This window comes from Balaenoptera physalus (genome assembly GCF_965194825.1).
Source record: "Balaenoptera physalus genome assembly, chromosome: 13".
Classification (NCBI taxonomy): domain Eukaryota; kingdom Metazoa; phylum Chordata; class Mammalia; order Artiodactyla; family Balaenopteridae; genus Balaenoptera; species Balaenoptera physalus.
In genome coordinates, this window is record NC_138892.1 from 101,098,614 (window position 1) to 101,120,713 (window position 22,100).

Here is a 22,100-nt window from a genome sequence, read left to right on the forward strand (position 1 = left end):
AAGCATTATATTCTTAAGAGTGTGAATGTCCACCCAAGTGGGATGGTGAGTGGCAAATATGGAGGTGAAAAGTTCAGTCACACGGAGGGGGTCCTCTTGGTAAACAGGGTTATGGTTTTTCCAGTTAAGCAAATCCAAAGTAGATAATGGATTGCACATCCACAGGAACCCAGCTGGCTGGCCATTTGCATTAAGGCCTCCTCGGCACAAGGGAAATTGCACTGTTGCAGAAGTGGCTGCCGGTCCAAATTGGGTGCCCTGTTGGGTCTTAGATGGTGATACTAAACCAGATCCCTGTGCCCCAGGGGTTAACAGAGAAAATTCTATTCTCTCCCCATGGGTAGGGGAAACAGGAAGCCGTGAAAGGAGTGAATATGTTGGCATGCTGAGGGCAGTTGGAACAACTGCCGGTGCAGCCTGTTCAGCCAGTGGGGGAGCTGGATAGGCCAGAGGGGGGTTTAAGTTGTTATTTATTTATTTATTTATTTATTTATTTTTGGCTGTGTTGGGTCTTTGTTGCTGTGCACGGGCTTTCTCTAGTTGCAGAGAGCAGGGGCTACTCTTTGTTGCAGTGAGCGGGCTTCTCATTGCGGCGGCTTCTCTTGTTGTGGATCACGGGCTCTAGGCGTGCAGGCTTCAGTAGCTATGGCTCGCGGGCTCTCAAGTGCAGGCTCAGTAGTTGTGGCGCACAGGCTTCGATGCTCTGCAGCATGTGGGATCTTCCCGGACCAGGGCTCAAACCCGTGTCCCCTGCATTGGCAGGCGGATTCTTAACCACTGTACCACCAGGGAAGCCCTGTTGGAAGATTTTTAATCACAGTTTCAATTTCATTACTTGTGATTGGTCTGTTCATATTTTCTATTTCTTCCTGGTTCAGTCTTGGAAGGTTATATCTTTCTAAGAATTTGTCCATTTCTTCCAGGTTGTCCATTTTATTGGCATAGAGTTGCTTGTAGTAGTCTCTTAGGATGCTTTGTATTTCTGCGGTGTCTGTTGTAACTTCTTTTTCATTTCTAATTGTATTGATTTGAGTCCTATCCCTCTTTTTCTTGATGAGTCTGGCTAAAGGTTTATCAATTTTGTTTATCTTCTCAAAGAACCAGCTTTTAGTTTTATTGATCTTTGCTATTGTTTTGTTTCTATTTCATTTATTTCTGCTCTGATCTTTATGATTTCTTTCCTTCTACTAACTTTGGGTTTTGTTTGTTCTTCTTTCTCTAGTTCCTTTAGGTGTAAGGTTAGATTGTTTACTTGAGATTTTTCTTGTTTCTTTAGGTAGGCTTGTATAGCTATAAACTTCCCTCTTAGAACTGCTTTTGCTGCATCCCATAGGTTTTGGGTCGTCGTGTTTTCATTGTCATTTGTCTCTAGGTATTTTTTGATTTCCTCTTTGATTTCTTCAGTGATCTCTTGGTTATTTAGTAGCGTATTGTTTAGCCTCCATGTGTTTGTGTTTTTTATGATTTTTTCCCAGTAATTGATTTCTAATCTCATAGCGTTGTGGTCAGAAAAGATGCTTGATATGATTTCAATTTTCTTAAATTTACTGAGGCTTGATTTGTGACCCAAGATGTGATCTATCCTGGAGAATGTTCCGTGCACACTTGAGAAGAAAGTGTAATCTGCTGTTTTGGGATGGAATGTTCTACAAATACCAATTAAATCTATCTGGCCTATTGTGTCATTTAAAGCTTATGTTTTCTTATTAGTTTTCTGTCTGGATGATCTGTCCAGTGGTGTAAGTGAGGTGTTAAAGTCCCCCACTATTATTGTGTTACTGTCGATTTCCTCTTTTATAGCTGTTAGCAGTTGCCTTATGTATTGAGATGCTCCTATGTTGGGTGCATATATATTTATAATTGTTATATCTTCTTCTTGGATTGATCCCTTGATCATTAAGTAGTGTCCTTCCTTGTCTCTTGTAGCATTCTTTATTTTAAAGTCTATTTTATCTGATATGAGTATTGCTACTCCAGCTTTCTTTTCATTTCCATTTGCATGGAATATCTTTTTCCATCCCCTCACTGTCAGTCTCTATGTGTCCCTAGGTCTGAAGTGGGTCTCTTGTAGACAGCATATATATGGGCCTTGTTTTCGTATCCATTCAGCGAGCCTGTGTCTTTTGGTTGGAGCATTTAATCCATTCACGTTTAAGGTAATTATCGATATGTATGTTCTATTACCATTTTCTTAATGTTATGGGTTTATTTTTATAGGTCCTTTTCTTCTCTTGTGTTTCCCACTTAGAGAAGTTCCTTTAGCATTGTTGTAGAGCTGGTTTAGTGGTGCTGAATTCTCTTAGCTTTTGTTTGTCTGTAAAGCTTTTGATTTCTCTTTCGAATTGGAATGAGATCCTTTCCAGGTAGAATAATCTTGGTTGTAGGTTCTTCCCTTTCATCACTTTAAATATACCATGCCACTCACTTCTGGCTTTTAGAGTTTCTGCTGAGAAATCAGCTGTTAACCTTATGGGAGTTCCCTTGTTTGTTATTTGTCATTTTTCCCTTTTGCTTTCAATAATTTGTTTTTAATTTTTGTCAGTTTGATTACTATGTGTCTTGGCATGTTTCTCCTTGGGTTTATCCTGCCTGGGACTCTCTGTGCTTCCTGGACTTAGGTGGCTATTTCCTTTCGCATGTTAGGGAATTTTTTGACTATAATCTCTTCAAATATTTTTTTGGGTCCTTTCTCTCTCTCTTCTCCTTCTAGGACCCCTATAATGTGAATGTTGTTGCGTTTAATGTTGTCCCAGCGGTCTCTTAGGCTGTCTTCATTTCTTTTCATTCTTTTTTCTTTATTTTGTTCCACGGCAGTGAATTCCACCATTCTGTCTTCCAGGTCACTTATCCATTCTTCTGCCTCAGTTATTCTGCTATTGATTCCTTCTAGTGTAGTTTTCATTTCAGTTATTGTATTGTTCATCTCTGTTTATTTGTTCTTTAATTCTTCTAGGTCTTTGTTAAACATTTCTTGCATCTTCTCAATCTTTGCCTCTATTCTTTTTCTGAGGTCCTGGATCATCTTCACTATCATTATTCTGAATTCTTTTTCTGGAAGGCCTATCTCCACTTCATTTAGTTGTTTTTCTGGGGTTTTATCTTGTTCCTTCATCTGGTACAAAGTCCTCTGGCTTTTCATTTTGTCTATCTTTCTGTGAATGTGGTTTTCCTTCCACAGGGTGAAGAATTATAGTTCTTCTTGCTTCTGCTGTCTGCCCTCTGGTGGATGAGGCTATCTAAGAGGCTTGTGCAAGCTTCCTGATGGGAGGGACTGGTGGTGGGTAGAGCTGGGTGTTGCTCTGGTGGGCAGAGCTCAGTAAAACTTTAATCCCCTTGTCTGCTGATGGGTGGGGATGGGTTCCCTCCCTGTTGGTTGTTTGGCCTGAGGCGACCCAGTACTGGAGCCTACCGGGCTCTTTGGTGGGGCTAATAGCGGACTCTGGGAGGGCTCACACCAAGGAGTACTTCCCAGAACTTCTGCTGCCAGTGTCCTTGTCACCATGGTGAGCCACAGCCACCCCCCATCTCTGCAGGAGACCCTCCAACATTAGCAGGTAGGTCTGGGTCAGTCTCCTATGGGGTCACTGCTCCTTCCCTTGGGTCCCATGCGCACACTACTCTGTGTGTGCCAAGAGTGGAGTCTCTGTTTCCCCCAGTCCTGTCGAAGTCCTGCAATCAAATCTCGCTAGACTTCAAAGTCTGATTCTCTAGGAATTCCTCCTCCCATTGCCAGACCCCCAGGTTGGGAAGCCTGACGTGGGGCTCAGAACCTTTACTCCAGTGGGTGGACTTTTGTGGTATAAGTGTTCTCCAGTTTGTGAGTCACCCACCCAGCAGTTATGGGATTTGATTTTATTGTGATTGTGCCCCTCCTACCATCTCATTGCAGCTTCTCCTTTGTTTTTGGATGTAGGGTATCTTTTTTGGTGAGTTTCAATGTCTTCCTGTCGATGATTGTTCAGCAGTTAGTTGTGATTCCAGTGCTCTCACAAGAGGGAGTGAGCGCATGTCCTTCTACTCTGCCACCTTGAACCAATAGTTTCACATTCAGGCAGAGGGGCAGGGTTCCCTGTGGCAGGCCATTATGTATGCTTACAGCTATAGACACCATCCTTTTAGTGATTATAATAACAAAAGCAACAAAAAGCAAAGGTAAAAGAAATAGATTTTGCTCTTCCCTGTTACAGATGGGCACAGATAGGCTACTAAGTGGTGCTTGCAGTGATGGAGGTGGCGGTGGAGGTGCCCCGGGAGCCTCCATCAACAAGGGAGGAGCAGGTGGTGCTGGGCAAAATTAGGGCTACATGGATTCATAACAGCCAGCATTGTAAAATCTTCATCCAGCTTTTCATTTGGAATCCTGGAATCCTCCACCATTGGAGGAAGAGATCTTTTCTTTTCTCTTTGTACCATCAATCTACTACCTGGCTGCTCACTTTTTGTTTGTTTGTTTGTTTTTTCTTTTTTCATGGCAGGTGGAATCTTAGTTCCCCAACCAGGAATGGAACCTGTGCCCCATGCAGTGGAAGCGCAGAATCCTAATCACTGGACCGCCAGGGAAGTCCCTCACTTTCTTTATTATGTAATTGCATAATTGCTTGAACATACGGGATCTCCCTTGCCTTCCATTCCTGTGACAAAACGATTCTAGCTGGAGAATGATACAAGAATTTAGGCTACTATACAAAGGCCACCTCTACTCACTTTCAAGAATGTACATTGGCCAAACAGAATTACAATAAAATATGATTCTTTTTTTAGTCATAGGTTTATAACTATAGGTCCACCAGCCTGCCAGAATTTTCCCCAGGGGGCTGTTGGATGGAATCAAAGAAGTGCTTCCCTTATTCAGTCAGAAAAACATTCATGCGGGCACAGACCAAAAGCAAATCAGAATCCTCACCAGCAAACGGGAGCCTCAAACCAGAACAACAAACCCAAACAGCACAAAGCTCAAATTGACTTCCAAGGCCCACTAAGCTCAAATTGGCTTCCAAGTCCCACTAAGCCCGTGACTTTAGTCCAAGAGGCGCCTTCCAAATGGGATTCCTGAAATGGGGAATCCCCCCAATGGGAACCAGGAGTTCCCCAAACAGACAAGGTCAAAGGGGCCTCGGAGTGCAAGCTGGGGGACTTACCCTAATGCTGGCCAAGGTGTTGCAACGTTCCAAATGTAGTTTTCCTTCTTCCCCAAAATAATTCCTCGGAGTAGGAAGTTCAGGCTGGTGGGAGGAGGAAGAAGGGAGTGTACTTGAGGCGAAGGTGGCCTTGGCAGATGCTAGGGCGACCCCATTTCTCCCTCTGCTCCCGCCTTGTTGTTCTGACTGCCAGCATGGTGGGCTGGGTATAACCCGGGCTCGACCTTTCCAAACAACAGGTCCCAGGCGATCTGGCCTTTTAAGGAGTCCTCCAACCCTCCGCTCTGTATAAGAGGCTGGCATGAACCTCAGAGCTTCCGATCGAGCCAAGGGACCCCAGTGGGGCCGTCCCTGAGTTTTTCCCCCATATGAGCCACCAAATTTGTTGCCTAAACCCAGACTCTGTACACTGGGATCAAATTGAATCTCCGAGACAGAGTTTTGGGTGAAGCAGAAAAAAATAGCTTTATTGCTTTGCCAGGCAAAGGGGGCCACAGTGGGCTTAATGCCCTCAAGACTGTGTGTCTTCCTCGGAGGGGGCAGTGAGGAGTAATGGTTCAAGGAGCAGAGTGGTTGATAAAGATCAGGGTATGTTCAGGGTCTGCATTCTTTTCCATCCAGAGATCATCTGAAGACGGTCAAGGCTGGCATCAGGTGGTCTCGTGATGGGCTTCTGTGATTCTCGAGGTTATTGAACTGTGACCTTCTCTTTGGGATGAAGAATGCTTACAAAGAGGGGAGTGTAAAGGGGAGTGTTCAAAAGAGAAAAATACCAGGTGCAATGATAAAACTAAGCAGAAACCAAACAGGTCATCTGAAAAGCAAGTCAAAGTGAGTTAAAACATTCACCTGCACATGCCTATTTATAGACCAATCTAACTGGACATTTAAGATTCTAAAAAGAAGTAGGATAATATGGCAACAAAGCCAGGAGGCCAGTAATGCATGTTTCTCTCTAGTTTCATGTGTGACATCAGGACATAACTTGATTAACTCAGGAGTGAATAAAACTGCCAACAGCAGAACTACTAGCGGAAGGAAATAGCCACTATCTTTTTAATAATTTAAAAAAATAACATGAAGGTATTAAACACAGACACCGCCCCCCCCCAAATCAAAATCTATTTCTTCAACTCAGGAAATCTGTGAGTAACAGACACACACCACCCCCCCCACAAATCAAAATCTATTTCTTCAACTCAGGAAATCTGTCAGTAACAGACACGCCCCCCACCCCCCAAATCAAAATCTATTTCTTCAACTCAGGAAACTGTCAGTAACAATTCAGTTCAATTCAGAAGTAAATTTAGCAAAGCAGCCTCAGGAATTGTGGTCAGTCAGGTTGATGATACATTATTGCAATTTCAGTAATTAACCCAAAGAACTCAAGTTTTAAGGTAAGAAAGGTCATGAAAGAAAGGTTGATCATCATCAGGCTGGTGTCAGAACAGGATTATCATAATCAATGTCGTACTCAGTCAAAAAAAAAAAAAAAAAAAAAAAAAAGTAGAGAGTTCCCTGGTGGCCTAGTGGTTAGGATTCAGGCTTTCATTGCCGTGACCCGGGTTCAATCCCTGGTTGGGGAACTGAGATCCTGAAAGCCGAGGCGTGGCCAAAAAAAAAGTAGTATCAAAAGTGAGGTACATGCAGCCTGGGGGACATACACCTTGAAACATCTGGGTGGGGTAAAGAAAATATTAGAACTTCTATCCCTGAGACACTGAGATGAGGGAAGAAAGCATTAGAACTTCTGTTTAAAACTTTTAAAGTACCATATAGTCATATAGTAGTTAATTAATATAATTTGAATAATTAAGTATTCATATATTGTGGTATATGCTAATTTTCACTTAATATTCAATATAGTAACATAGTCATTAATTATTATAATTTCAATAATTAAATATTCACATATTGGGGTGTATGCTAATTTTTCACTTATAGATATTTGAATAATTTATAGCCAAATAAGCTAGATTTTAAGCACTATGGTGAAAGTGACCATCTATCTTTATTTCCCAAGACCTAGTACAGTAATTGGCATATAATAGACACTCAATAAATAATAAAAGTAAAACTAGAGATAATTTACTTCAGAAATAATCTGCCCAACAGGATGATTTGTAATGTTTGACCAACATGATTTGGGATCACCCCAATCAATATGAGCAGCTTACGTACTCAAGAAAATAGACCTGGCATGGAATATTACAAATAAGAAAGCCAGAATTCAACCAAGCATATTGTTGGATTCCTTATTGAAGAATATTAATAGGAGCGGCATGGTCTGAAATGACTAGAATTCCTCTAGTATCTGGATCTGGAGGTTCATGAATCTTGCCATTTAGATTTCAACTAACTCCTTTCCTCTGATTTCCTAATACACATTCGGATGACCACTTGTGCACTTTTATTTTTAATGAAACCCAGTATGCTGGCTGGCCCTCTTCCCTTGGCATCTTATCGTAAACTCACACACTGATAACTGGTTCACATGTGAAATTTTTATGACTTTTGCATATGCTAATCAGACTTCCTTGTTCAAGTCTGAGGGTACATCCAAAAATCCTGGCCCCTCAAAACAGAGGATACGGCTGGGACCGCAATGGCAAAGCAAAACAACCATCCATGGATCTTTCTTCTGTTCCAACAACTTCTTAGCTCTTAAACAAATATAATCTGAAAGTGCTTTGTAAACATGTTGGTTACTACTGTTGGCTTTGTCCCAATTGTTCCACTAACTCGTTCTGAATGATGGTTTGTCCAAAGTCATCTTCTCACTGATACCATCAGAACAGTGTTTCTCATTCCAATGACACGCTTGACAAGCTGAGTGCGTTTTTTTTTTTTTTGGCAGCGCTGCGCTTATGCAGGATCTTAATTCCCTAACCAGGGATCGAACCCATGCCCCCTGCAGGGGGAGCACCGAGTCTTAACCACTGGACTGCCAGGGAAGTCCCTGAGTGCGTTTTAAAGATCACTTTTGTTTGTGTTCAAGATGTGCATTTAGAGTTGTTACAATCTCTGTAGTTTCTTCTCCAATGTCCTTACAAATTGTGTATACTCACGGCTGCCCTACACCAAAGTCCTAGACAAATAGATTGCCAAGAGATTTTGTATCCACTCTATAGACATGATTAACAGTCTGTGTGAATGTCCTTAGTGTCCAATAACAGCATAATGGATAAACCAGTTGTGTAATATGCATGTAATGGATTACTATCCAGCTATGAAAAAAATCAGTTATATTCATACTCATATCAACCTATAAGAATTTCTGAAATAATAATTTAAGAGGAAAAAAAGGGTTAGAAAAATACACTGCAATATTGTTTCTCTAAAGTTTACATATTTGTGAAGCAACACTTTATAATGTCTATGGATCCAAATATATGTAGTAAAATTATAAAGAAATGAATGGGAAAGGTGGACACCAAACTCAGGATGGTGGTTTCATTAGGAGGATGGGAAAAGAGACTCGGAGGGTTATGCAGGCGTTTTGCATATATTTGTAATATAGTTAAATTATAATAATCTACATTTTAAAATTTTTAAATAAAAACAAAAGATCAGGTTAAAAATGACAGCAATAATACAGATGAGAATGGTGAGGTTGATTTAAGGTAGTGACAATCGGAATCAAAGAAATGACTAAATAAAGCAGTGATTCAGACTTTTCCTCTTCAATTCTCCAAACAAGAGAAGTAAGTGACCTCATACTTCCTGATATAACCCAAAGTATCCTACCAACTCTAGAGTTTTACATTTGAAGTCCATGTGAATTTTGCATTTTACCCCATAATATATGCATATTTGTTTTAAGATCTATATATTTTATTTAATATATATCTTCTATTAATTATAGAAGAGTCAACTTATACTTTTAACCCTGTAATTTCATGTCTGAAATTTTTCTAAGGAGATGGGGACAAAATGTGGAGAATGATTTGTGAACAGAGTCATAACACTATTCCACCATGAAAATTGCAAATAACACAATGTCCAATGATAAACATTCTTTTACGTAAAATATGTATCTAAATAATTGTATATAATACAGTCATTAAATTAACTATGTAGATGTTGGTGATTTGAAAAAAATTTCTATAAGTGAATACAGGAAGATACAAAATTATATGTACGCTCTGATCTTAGCTATAGGAATCATATATAATATTCATAAAAGACCAGAAGGAAATATAGGTATCAATATAGATTTCAAGTACTCTTTTGATATATTTTTCTACATTATTTTATATATATATATATTTTTTAAGTTTATTTATTTATTTATTTGGGTGCACAGGATCTTTAGTTGTGGCATGCTGGATCTAGTTCCCTGACCAGGGATCGAACCCAGGCCCCCTGCATTGGGAGTGCGGAGTCTTACCACCAGGGAAGTCCCTATATATATATATATATATATATATATATATATATACTTTTAAGTAACACTGTTAGCATAGCATATGAGGTCTGGCAGGGAAAGTTGATTTTATTTTATTTTTTTAAACTTTATTCTATTTATTTTTCTGCAGTTGTGCCGTGCTGCTTGTGGGATCTTAGTTCCCCAGCTATGGATTGAACCCGGGCCTCGGTGGTGAAAGTGCTGAGTCCTAACCACTGGACCGCCAGGGAATTCACAAAGTAGATGACTTTAGAAAAATTGGATATTTAGCTGCTCTGAATCTCAGCTTCTTTATCTATGAAACATAAATAATAATGTTTACCTCAAAGACCAGTGAAATATATTTATAAGGAACACATAGAATAATGCCTGCCCATAATAGGCGATCAATAAATGACTGTTTCCTTCTATCTAGAATCTAATATACTCCCATGAGCGTAATGCAGAAATTTAACTAAGATCATTAAGGCTGTGTGTGTGTATGTATGTAAGTGTAACTTGGGACATCATTAATCATGATGGATTTTCCAAGAAGACAAATTGTAAACATAAATATACTGACAATTCAGATCCGAAGGTCATAAGCCAGATAGTTTTATTAGAACATTTACCCCGAGAACACCCCTTCTGTTCTATTGCTGACAGTCTAGCCACACCCGCACTCATCAACTACCATGTTTTCATAATGCCGTAGAATGACATTGTCATCGTTGTCCTGATAGAGCATGGAGATGGGGGACAGCTTGGTGGGAATGCAGACAGCCTGGGGAACTGCTGGGTCAATGGCGTGCATCAGCGCTTGCATGAAAGCATAATTAGAGCTGTTGAGGGAGGTGGTCAGTGAGAAAGGACAATCTCCGTGGCAGTAATTTGCCATGAAACCCTTGGGGGCGATGATCCACTTGTGCCAACCCAGGTCCCGGAAGTTGATGAACAGCTGGTGACGATGGCAGAGTTTCTTGCAAGAAGCCTTAGAGGCAGGGATGGCTGCTCTCCTTTTGCGGGTAGGAGGGTGGCACTGCTCAGGGTTGAGGGTGACCACCAACAGGGAAGCGTGAAGAGAACGTCTCAGTCTGGCGCAGGTGTCCTCAAGCTGAAAATTCACCCCAGAGGCTCTACCTCCTTTGACCAGTATCTCTAGGAACAAACCTAAGTTCTTTCGGGAGTAATTATTCCTCTTAGCCACATCCAACAGACTGAAGTGAAGGACACCTTGAGGCCATGGTACTGACTGCAGTGCAAACATTTTACCTGTCTTTGGGGTGGCCTGGCCCCGCACGTGTGGCTCCTGAACCAGGGACAGAGCCAATTCCAGTTCTGGTCCCAGGTTATAGTAAGTGTTGGGCCCCAAGTCCAGGCCCAGCTGGGCCATTGTTAACTGCTCCTCATCTTTAATCGCTGACAGGTTAAAGGAGAGGAGCTTCTGTAGGCGGGAGCAGGCTTGGGAAAGGCTCTCGGAGTAAAGGAAGAAACCTAGATGGGGACAGAGAGATGTGAGTCACCTCCACCTGTGTGATGTAAATGTCAAATGTTGTATGTATATCCACATATACAAAACAAGGGCAGGAAATTCTCAGCCATACTTAAACTCTGCCATTTGGGAGGATTTGTTTCTCTCACTCCTTATTTATGGCCAGAGGTTCTTATCTTCATATTGCCGGTCCCCAAGGGATCCTGAATAGAATTTAGAAGGTCTATAATCTTGGATGGGAATAAGAATCACATCTTTATCTTCACGAAACTCTAAGTGACATTTAGCATTTCTTTCAATTATGAATATAGGCAACAAATCCCAATAATATTGTAAGGGCCTATGACACTGTTACCAATAAAAATCATAGGTATGTTCATACATTAAGTTGTTGCAAATAGCTTAAAATAACATTTATGCTCGAACTACTTTGAATTGATGGTATAGTCCCTTCTTTAGATCTTGTTATTTGTTGCATGAATAAAACATCATATGCATTACTATACACACATTCTTTTTTTTTAATTAATTAATTTATTTATTTATTTATTTATGGCTCTGTTGGGTCTTCATTTCTGTGCGAGGGCTTTCTCTAGTTGCGGCAAGCGGGGGCCACTCTTCATCGTGGTGCGCGGGCCTCTTCACTATCGCGGCCTCTCTTGTTGCGGAGCACAGGCTCCAGACGTGCAGGCTCAGCAACTGTGGCTCACGGGCCTAGTTGCTCCGCGGCATGTGGGATCTTCCCAGATCAGGGCTCAAACCCGTGTCCCCTGCATTGGCAGGCAGATTCTCAACCACTGCGCCACCAGGGAAGCCCCACACATTCATTTTTAAAATATTTCTATAAATGTATTTCAGTATTTAATTGATTTCTTTTAAAATTCTAAATATTTTATCTTAGGCATATAAACCTTTTTCTGAGAAGGGGTTCATTGGCTTCAACTGCCAGCTAAAGGGACCTATTGCACAAAAACGTTTAAGAACGTCCTACGCTGTCAGGTGTTGTAACCACTTAGATTTACTTCAAAACAAACACCTGTCATCCAGCCAAGGCTGGCCCTCTGGAGCTCCCTTATGTTTCATCCTTAGGTAATTCTTATCTAAAGCCCACAGTTTTTAATGTCAATAATTTCTAGTCTTATACTTTTGAATACTTCTCCCACTTCACTGGAAATTGAGATGCAATGTGATTCTTCAATTTCTCCACATGGACCCCCTTCTCTGTATCTTTTGAAATTGTGCTGAACTCTCCCTGTTTTCAAAGCTAACGTCTCTGCTTAGATTTTCAAACATCACCTACTCCTCTAGGAAAAGGCCCAATAGAGGATACATTTACCCTTTGGTTTATTTGTTTGTTTGTTTTGCATCTTCGATTTCTCTCTCTCCACAAATAACTTCTTTGACCTGATGCCACCATTTTGTTTGGTAGGGTGGCTCTACCCTAAGAGCTTTTCTAAGGTCATTCATCTTGTGGAGAAATTACAATGGAAACCCAGGTATTCTAACCATTCCACCACAATGCCTCTTCACGCTCATTTAAAAAACAACAAAATTAAAAAGCATTTAAAATTACCCAGGTTCCTGTTCAAGTCTACTGTATCATCTCTCCGTTTCTTTTCATTGACCATCTTCTTAAAAAGATTAGTCTATGTTTGCTGTCTCTGCTGCTTACCATATATTCTTGTTATTGCCCAACTCTCTTACCCTTACTGGTCCACTGAAATAAACATCTTTAAGTGTTGACTAACGAGCAAATGCAAGGATGTTTTCACAGTGCTTATCCTTCTCAGCCTCTCTGAACAGTTGATCTCTCCTGTTCACGGCTTTAATTCTAACATAATAGTCTCACTTTTTACTCTTATCGCTAAATCACATTCCTTAGGCGTGAAAAAACCCCAAAAGACAGAGAGGAAAAGATGAACAGATTTGAAAACATGAAAATAAAAAACTTCTATATTCAAAAGACATCATTAACAAAATTAAAAGCAGAAAGAACAACCAAGGATACTTGTAATATGTCTATAAAGAGCTTTTACAAATGATTAAGAGGCCTCACAAATCATTAAGGAAAAGAATCCTCAATAGGAAAAGGGTCATAATGTATAAATAATGTATACATTATTTAATGTATAAATTTGAAAATTTAAAGTATAAATTTTCAAATAATAATACAATTATTTGAAAAATAAAAATGAATGATTCACATTTTAAGATAATAAACATGATAAATATAGTCAACACTGCTGTATGTCGTGTATAAAAGAGTAAGTAAATTCTAAGTTTTTAGCACAAGGAAAAAATTTTTTTCTATTTCTGTAACTTTGTATCTATCTGAGACAGTGGATGTTCGCTATACTTGTTGGGTTTGTTGTTGTTGTTGTTTTGGCTGCACAACACGGCTTGTGGGATTTTAGTTCCCCAATCAGGGATCGAACCTAAGCTATGGCAGTGAAAGCGCCAAGTCCTAACCACTGGACCGCCAGGGACTTCCCTCACTATACTTATGGAGATAATTATCTTGTGATATATGTAAATCAAATCATTGTGCTGTACACCTTAGACTTATACAGTGTTGTATGTCAATTATATCTCAATAAAGCTGGAAGAAAAAAAAGACTATATTCTGAGTCTTAAACAAATAAGCAAATAAATGATTCATTATCCATTTGAAAGGGCATCATTCCACCTTATTAAAGAAACATATTAAAACAACGAGATCATGTTTTGCTACCAGATTAACAAAAATTAAAAGCTAAAAGAGTGTTGTTACCTAATGGCCAGCCAGTGCAGCATGGATAAGTCCACTGTCACATACGAACAGAATAAAATCCTATACAGCAATGAAAATGAACTACAAATACACACAACATGGATAAATCTCACAAATGTAATGTTGAGTGAAAGAAGCCAGACACGAAAATGGATACATTCCACAGTTCCACTTACATGAAGTTCAAAAACAGGAAAAACTAATACGTAATGTTGGACGTCAGGAGAGCAGTTACCCTTGTAGAGATGTAGTGATTAACAGAAGGGGGCATGAAGGATCCTCTGGGGTGCTGGTCATGTACTGTTTCTTGATCTGGGTGCTAGTTATTCTGCAAAACTTCACTGAGCTGTTCTGTACAATTTATGCACTTTTCTGAATGTACACTTTACTTCAATAAGTTTCTATTTTAAAGAGACTACTGTCAAAGTTAAGTGAGAATTCTCACACACTCAATGTGGAGTATAAATTTTAAAGGATATTTGCTGTACATCAAAAGTATAAATGTAAAAAAAAAAAAACAGTATAAATGAGCCTACTCTTTGATACAACAATCCCCTTCTAAGAACTTATCCAGGGAAATAATAGAAAAAGTGCGTGCACGCACACACACGCAAAATGGATATAAAGCTGCACTGTTTATAATATGTTTATGTTCATCAACAGGGCATCAGTTACATAAATTGTAGCATGTCTACACAATGGAATATCATATAACCATTAAAACAAGGATAAGTTGACTATATGTTCTGACTTGAACGAAATGTTCATAATATTGGAGGAATGTATAGTATGATCCCATTTATAAAAAAATATTACAAGTTTATATTATATATATGCAAAGAAGAAAAGTCTGGAAGAATATACATCAACTATTAATGGTGGTTTTCTCTAGGGGGAGCATTAGGGAGGCGTGATAATGAGATCGTGTCCTTTTCCTGTACCATTAGATAGAATTTTGATCATCACAAAAATTAAAAGTTTTTTTTTCCATGGTGGAGGGAAGGAAGTAGCCTCAGCTATTTCCTACTCTCTCCTTGGAAAACCCTTCACACCAGCTCTCCCCACCTCTTAACCTTCCTCCAGGAATTATCCCTGAAGCCCCACCCCCAAGGCGACTAACGTGACACCTAGCACAATGTATGGAACTCATCTGTTTGTTGATGTGTCTTCTATAAACTCTTAAAAAGCTGACTTTATCATTCATCTCTGTACTCTCATGGTCTTACACAGCTGCCGGCACTTAGCAGGCATCCAATAAATGCTTCTTGGACTCAAATCTTATTTCCAGTTGCTGTAAAACTAACCAACCAGGGCTCACAATTCCTCCCACCTCAACCACCTGGGAGGCTATATAGAAATGGAGATTACAACACCCATCTCTGACTTTGAATAAGAATCGGGTGGGGGGGACTTCCCTGGTGGCGCAGTGGTTGAAAATCCGCCTGCCAATGCAGGGGACACGGGCTAGAGCCCTGGTCCAGGAAGACCCCACATGACACGGAGCAACTAAGCCCGTGCGCCACAACTACTGAGCCCACGTGCCACAACTTCTGAAGCCCGTGCACCTAGAGCCCGTGCTCCACAACAAGAGAAGCCACCGCAATGAGAAGCCTGTGCGCTGCAATGAAGAGTAGCCCCCGCTCCCCACAACTACAGAAAGCCCGCGCGCAGCAACGAAGACCCAACACAGCCAAAAATAAATAAATTAGTTTTTTAAAAACATTAAAAAGAAAAGAATCGGGTGGGGGCGTGAGGGTCAGGAACTAGGCTGGAGAATCAACTTTTAACAGTTGATCTGGGTAATTTTTGGTGGGTGGTCAGTTTGGCAAATTATTGAATTATCTGAAGGGTATGACAATGGCATATATTATCGCCTTGTATTTACAAATCAAGAATAGCCTTTTCTACCCATCAAAAGTAATGGGGAGGTGTGGAGCGGGAAGCAAAAGTCCCGGGGATACTGAGCTCAGAGGACCAGGATGAGTAAATTTTGGGCTCAGGAGTGGGAGACTGAGCCCTAATTCTACCCTCACACCTCCACCTAAATTGTAGCACAAAGCTGTTGATTCAGAAAAAAACATTTTGAATCCTGGCTTTGTTCACACACTAGCTGTATGATCTCGAATAGGTTACAGGTTATCTACTGTCTGAGCCTCAATTTCCTTACTGTTAAAAACTTGATAAGAATACCTGCCTTCCTCTCAGGACAGTGGTTGGGATTAAATAAGATAAAATGTGTAAATTACCAGTACGTGGCCGTCCATGAACCCCTCGGTAATTGTTACTTCCCCTTTATTCCTTTCTTCACACCAGATTCATCTCTAGGAAAGACTCCAATGTCCTCACCTTGATCTGGGAGAAGTCGGAGTATGTTCCCACTGACACCCAGCTCCTTCACGTAGCACAAGTCTTGAGAGACGCCAGTGGTTGCTGCTGCCTCTTGACCCTGGAAAATTCTCTTCAAGATGGAAGGCACAGGTTGGAACTTCTTGGGTGAAGGCTCTTTGTCTAAGCCCAGAGATTGGAGAAAGACATGTTCTTGGAATTGGAATGTCTGGCCCAAGGCCAGGATTAACAGGAGGCCTAGAGCCAAGCCTGGCAGCGAAGGAAGCATGGCCACTGAGCCGAGGTGAAGCTGGCTAGTGGGGCTGCAGAGAGCTCTAGCGCCTGACTGCCCAGCAACTCAGGTGCTGCTAATTTATCTGATGTAAGATAATCAGGTGTGAATTGCTCTCTTCCCAGCTCCTCAAAGGCAATTGGATACAAAAGGACAGATTTTTTTTTTTCTCTTCCCCAGCTCTGCTCTCCCAGAAAAAAATTCACAAAAGAAAGATTACCCACGCATGGACCTAACTCTACAACAATCTGAGATTTGTCAGCAGTAGACTGAGTGGAAAGGAGATACACATTTATTCTTTTAACAAACATTTATTAAGCATCTATTATGTGCAAGGCGCTGAGATGGGTGCTAGGAACATATTATTAGTAATTGAAAGTCTTGTCATTCATAGTCTAATTAGACAAATACACAGGTAGAGTTCTACTAAACTATAGCCACAGCCAGGTGGAAAACCAAACCAGGGAGGGAAAACCCCTCCTGTGGAGGTTGATCTACACTCCCCATCTGTTTTCAGCTCTAGGACTGAATTTTGTTCCACTAACTTTGACCTTCCTGATTAAAAGTCAGAAATCAGACTGACTGGGTAATTCTGGTTCCAGTACTTATTAGCTCTGTGATGTTGGACATGACACTTAACCTTCCTAAATTTTGTTTTCTCAACTGAAAAGAAAAACCTGCCTTCTAATTTGCCATAGGAATCTGATAAGATGATGTGTTTAAAGTGCTCGGCACAGAGCCTGCCAAAAGGTAGGCACACACAAAGTGTTCACAGTGGAGAAAACTTCAAAGCTTAGCAGACATTTTTCAGTAAGACATTCAGGGCTGAAGGAACTACACGTGTAAAGGCAAATAGGTTATTGAGCAGTCTAAACAAGGCAGCATACATCAATTTCTGTTTTGGTTCTTTGTTTTGTTTTGGCCAAACCATTATAAGATTTTTCAAATGCTATAGAAGAATTAGCTTGTTTGTCACCCAAATAATTTTCAAGCTTTTTGAGAACAGACACTTTATCATTTTACATTATTTTATACCACCTATTTTTTTATCTTGATAAATTTTATTACTGCAGTATTTGTAGATGGAAAGAGTATATATAGATATATATTTTGATTGCCTTTCATTTTTATAAACAGTAAACAACTGTTTTATGAAAATTTATCATTTGAACCTTTTAAATTGAGAGTGGTGGGAAGGGGGGCGGTTTCTAGTGTCATGAATGACTTGGGGGTCACAAATCATTGCCCTGAAATTATAACCATTCATAAACTCAAACCCTTTACATCAGGCTCTCTGAATCTTGGTCAGTTTCTCTCCCACCTATTGTTTTTTTTTTTTTTTTGGCTGCATTGGGTCTTCGTTGCTGTGAGCGGGCTTTTCTCTAGTTGCAGTGCGCAGGCTTCTCATTGTAGTGGCTTCTCTTGTTGTGGACTGTGGGCTCTAGGCACATGGGCTCAGTAGTTGTAGCACGCGGGCTCTACAGTGCAGGCTCAGTAGTTGTGATGCGTGGGCTTAGTTGCTCCGTGGCATGTGGGATCTTCCCAGACCAGGGCTCGAACCCGTGTTCCCTGCATTGGCAGGCGGATTCTTAACCACTGCGCCACCAGGGAAGCCCAAAAGATTATTGTTAATTAAAGAAAAACAGGGACTTCCCTGGCGGTCCAGTGGTTAAGACTCCAGGCTTCCACTGCAGGGGGGTGTGGGTTCGATCTGTGGTTGGGGAACTAAGATCCCGCATGCCATGTGGCACAGCCAAAAAAAAAAAAGAAAGAAAGAAAAAAAAAAGAACAGACATCTGAAGTTAATGAAGTTAGCGCTCTCCTCTGTACGGGATGATGCAAGAGTCTGAGTTCATTTAAATCATTCCTTGAATATGAGCATGGCTATTTTTTAAATAGAATATGAATGGCTTGAGATATCATGAAGGGTCTCACTTTCTTTCCCTATAAAATTACAGCATTAAATTTGACCTTCTTTAAGGGTTCTACAAACAAAAACACTATAATTCTAGGGGAGTGGGGAGGGGCAATATAGGGGTGGGAGAGTGGGAGGTACAAACTACTGGGTATAAGACAGGCTCAAGGATGTATTGTACAACACGGGGAATATAGCCAATATTTTGTAATAACTGTAAATGGAAAGTAACCTTTCAAAATTGTATAAAATTAAAAAAAATTTTAATTAAAAAATAAAACACACACAAAAAACAAAACAAACAAACAAAAAACATTGTAATTCTGGACTTTCAGCCCTAATTAGAAAATCAAAAGCAAGACAATATGGCTAAATATTATAGAACCAGTTCTGAACTCATGGACTTGGATTAAAATCTCAGCTCTATCACTTACTGGCAGTGAGGTCCTAGAAAAATTGTTTCTCTGGCCTTTGGTTTTTCTAATCAATAAAATGAGAAATATATCAGTTCAACAGAATTATTGTGATCATAAGCATAAAAAATATTCAACTTCAATCGTAAAAAGAAGCAACGTAAACCACACAAAGACAAATATCATACGATATCACTTATATGTGGAATCTAAAATATGGTACAAATGAACTTATTTACAAAACGGAAACAGGGGATTCCCTCTCAGTGCAGTGGTTAGGGCTCTACCCTTCCAATGCAGGGGCACGGGTTCAATCCCGGGTTGGGCAACACCAGCCATTCAGTGTGGCCAAAAACAAAACAAAACAAACAGAAAAAACAAAACAGACTCACAGACATAGAAAATAGAAAAGAAACTTATGGTTACCAAAGAGGGGAAGGGGAGTTTGGGATTAGCAGTTACAAACTACTATATATAAAACAGATAAACAACAGAGTCCTACTGTATAGCACAGGGAACTATAGTCAATATCTTGTAACAACCTATAATGGAAAAGAATATTAAAAAAGAATATACATATGTATATATATACAACTGAATCATTTGCTGTACACCAGAAACTAACGCAACTATACTTCAATCTAAAAAAAAAAAAGAATTTATAAATAAAAGAAGCAAATTAAAATTGGGATTGACATATATACACTAATATGTATAAAATAGATAACTAATAAGAACCTGCTGTATAAAAAAATAAATTAAATAAAATTCAAAAATTCAGAAAAGAAAAGAAGCAATTAAAGCAATACAATGTCTGTCTATCCAATTAGCAAAGTGAAAAAAAGACGAGGAAGCAAGGAAACAAACATTATTACACTCAGCTCTGATGTATACATTAATATAACATACCTAGAATAAAAGTTTGCAAATATATTAAAAGTTTTAAAACTATTGTGTCCTTCTCATATGAGGTACCTAGAGTAGTCAAATTCATAGTGACGAAAGTAGAATGGTGGTTACAGGGATTGGGGGAGGAGAGAATGGGGAATGGAGAGTTACGGTTTAATGATATAGAGTTTTTGTTTTGCAAGATGAAAACAGTTCTGCAAATGGCTGGTGGTTATGGTAGCACAATGTGAATGTACCTACTGCCCCTGGACCATACACATAAGAATGATTAAACAATAAATTTCATATTACGTGCATTTTACCAAAATTTTTAAAAATAAATTTTAAAAAACGCTCATGCACTTTGTTCAGAAATTCCACTTTTAGAATATTCTTCTTCTTTTTTTTTGGCAGTGCCATGCAGCATTTTAGTTCCTCGATCAGGGATCAAACCTGGACCCACAGCACTGAACACACCACATCCTAACCACTGGACCGCCAGGGAATTCCCCTAGAATATTATTCTTAACCACTAGAATATAAACTACAAAAGGGCAGGGACAGATGATGGGTACTTGATAAATATTTGTTGAGTGAATTAAGTAATGAGAGTGGACAAAGAATTACAAATGTATTCATTTTAGTATTATTTACTATAGAGAAAACTTAAAAACAACCTAACTGTACAATAGTAAACGCGTTGCAGAACATTCATAAGTTTTATTATTACTCAGCCATACATAATGTTGTAAAAGAATACATAATAGCGTGAAAACTAATCCATGAAAAACTCATCCTTGGGAATTCCCTGATGGTCCAGTGGTTGGGAATTCCCTGACGGTCCAGTGGTTAGGACTCCACACTCTTACTACTGAGGGCCCGGGTTTAATCCCTGGTTGGGGAACTAAGATCCCACAAGCCATGTGGCACGGCCAAAAAAGAAATAAAAAAAGAAAAACTTACCCTTAGTAATTTAGGCAAAAAAAAAAAAAAAAAAAGATATAGAAAATAATCCAATTTTATAAAAATGTGTACAGAAAAAAATTTGGAAAGATTGATATCAATACATTAACAATTGCTATTTCTTAGTAATTTTTTGGGTAAATTTCTATATTTTTCAAATTTTTATAATAAATGTTTTTTTAATTTTATTATCAGCAAAAAGTTACTTAAACAACATAGTCTTGACCACCAAAGCACAAAGTGATTTGGATGCTGCTGGCAGTCAGTGAACAAATATTTACTGAGTGTCTAAAAAAACTGTTGTAAGTATTAGGGACATAGAAGTTGCAAAACAAAGTCCCGTAGGTAAAGAAATATTTTAAGAACTAAGGAGAACTTCAAACAAATAATGAAGTTTCTCCAACCCTGATGTTCTACCTCACTCACACCCTCCTACTGATATTTGTACATATGTGAGCTCCTTTTCCTGTAATAAAAAGACCTGGGGTTTTTTGTTTTGTCTTGTTTTTTGTCTTTTAACCTTTTCTAACTCAGCTGAATTGTGGACACACCCTCCATCCTCTCTAAACATGATAGCAAGCCATAGCGTTAGTGTGGACATAGAAAAGTTGAGAAGACTCTTCAGGAATTAAGGAAAATTCATTGAGATTTCTCATACTAATTATAACCCACACCCTGGTGACCATGCACATCTCTCTTAGTAGTCTTTAGAGAAGAGAGGAATGACGCAGCAATGAGGGATTACCCAAATAAATAGAGTATACATTTGCTGAGGGCGCCTGCAAAGCCAGCACACTGAAAATAAATTTTCAGAAAGAAAATTTTTTAAATTGAGGTAGACATCAAGAAAAAAAGTTAGAGATTTTTCACTTCCTTAGATGTATTTTACTATTAAGTATATTATTTATTTATTTATAATTATTTTTTGTGGGTGGGCAATTAGCAAGAACTATAGTCTGAGTAGGAGTAGTTAGGGGACATTAGGAGAAAAATTCAAAAGGTCCACAGGGTTAATATTTGTAGCATGCTTTGTGTGTTTGTTTTGGCCGCGCAGCGTGTGGGGTCCTAGTTCCCAGACCAGGGATGGAAACTGTGACTCCTGCAGTGGAAGCTCCGAGTCCCAACCACTGGACTGCCAGGGAAGCCCCTGTAGCATATCTTACATCCTGTTAAAACCTCATTCTTGGCATTTAACAGCTTGAGAATTTTATCTCATTACCAAAACAAAACAATAATGAATAAAATCCCTTAGAATCACCCTAATGACTATGTAATAATATCACTTTGTATTAATATACCATTTTTCACTCATTTAGGAATGTTTCTTTTAATCTTTAGACACTAAATAATTATGCCTTTAACTGCATTTCATGACATGACATTAAATTCTATCTGCATTTCATATTATGTTCTCACTAAGTTATGTCTAATTATCAATTCAATGTACATAAAAACTGTTAAGGGCCTTAATTCTTCGGGATAAACTGTTTTAGATAATTTATCAATTTATACGCCCA

General features: G+C 39.3%; 1 protein-coding gene and 1 pseudogene across 3 annotated transcripts in view; one reads left to right on the top strand and one right to left on the bottom strand.

Annotated features, from left to right (window-relative positions):
• Nucleotides 1-22,100, top strand: part of LOC309640845 (negative elongation factor C/D pseudogene) — a 187,413-nt pseudogene that overhangs the window by 82,275 nt on the left and 83,038 nt on the right. The window lies entirely within an intron of this gene.
• GDF3 (growth differentiation factor 3) overlaps nt 8,117-22,100 on the bottom strand; it is a 148,831-nt gene continuing 134,847 nt past the window's right edge. Inside the window, exons 3-4 of one of the 2 annotated variants that reach the window (XM_082420302.1) lie at nt 16,134-16,295; nt 8,117-11,019 (exon numbers count right to left, since the gene is read on the bottom strand). In XM_082420302.1, coding sequence (XP_082276428.1) covers nt 10,193-11,019; nt 16,134-16,295 — 989 coding nt within the window. In that variant the 3' untranslated portion in view covers nt 8,117-10,192. Of the gene's footprint in view, nt 11,020-16,133; nt 18,891-22,100 lie in introns of those variants that run through there. The other variant, XM_082420301.1, reaches the window with a different exon arrangement.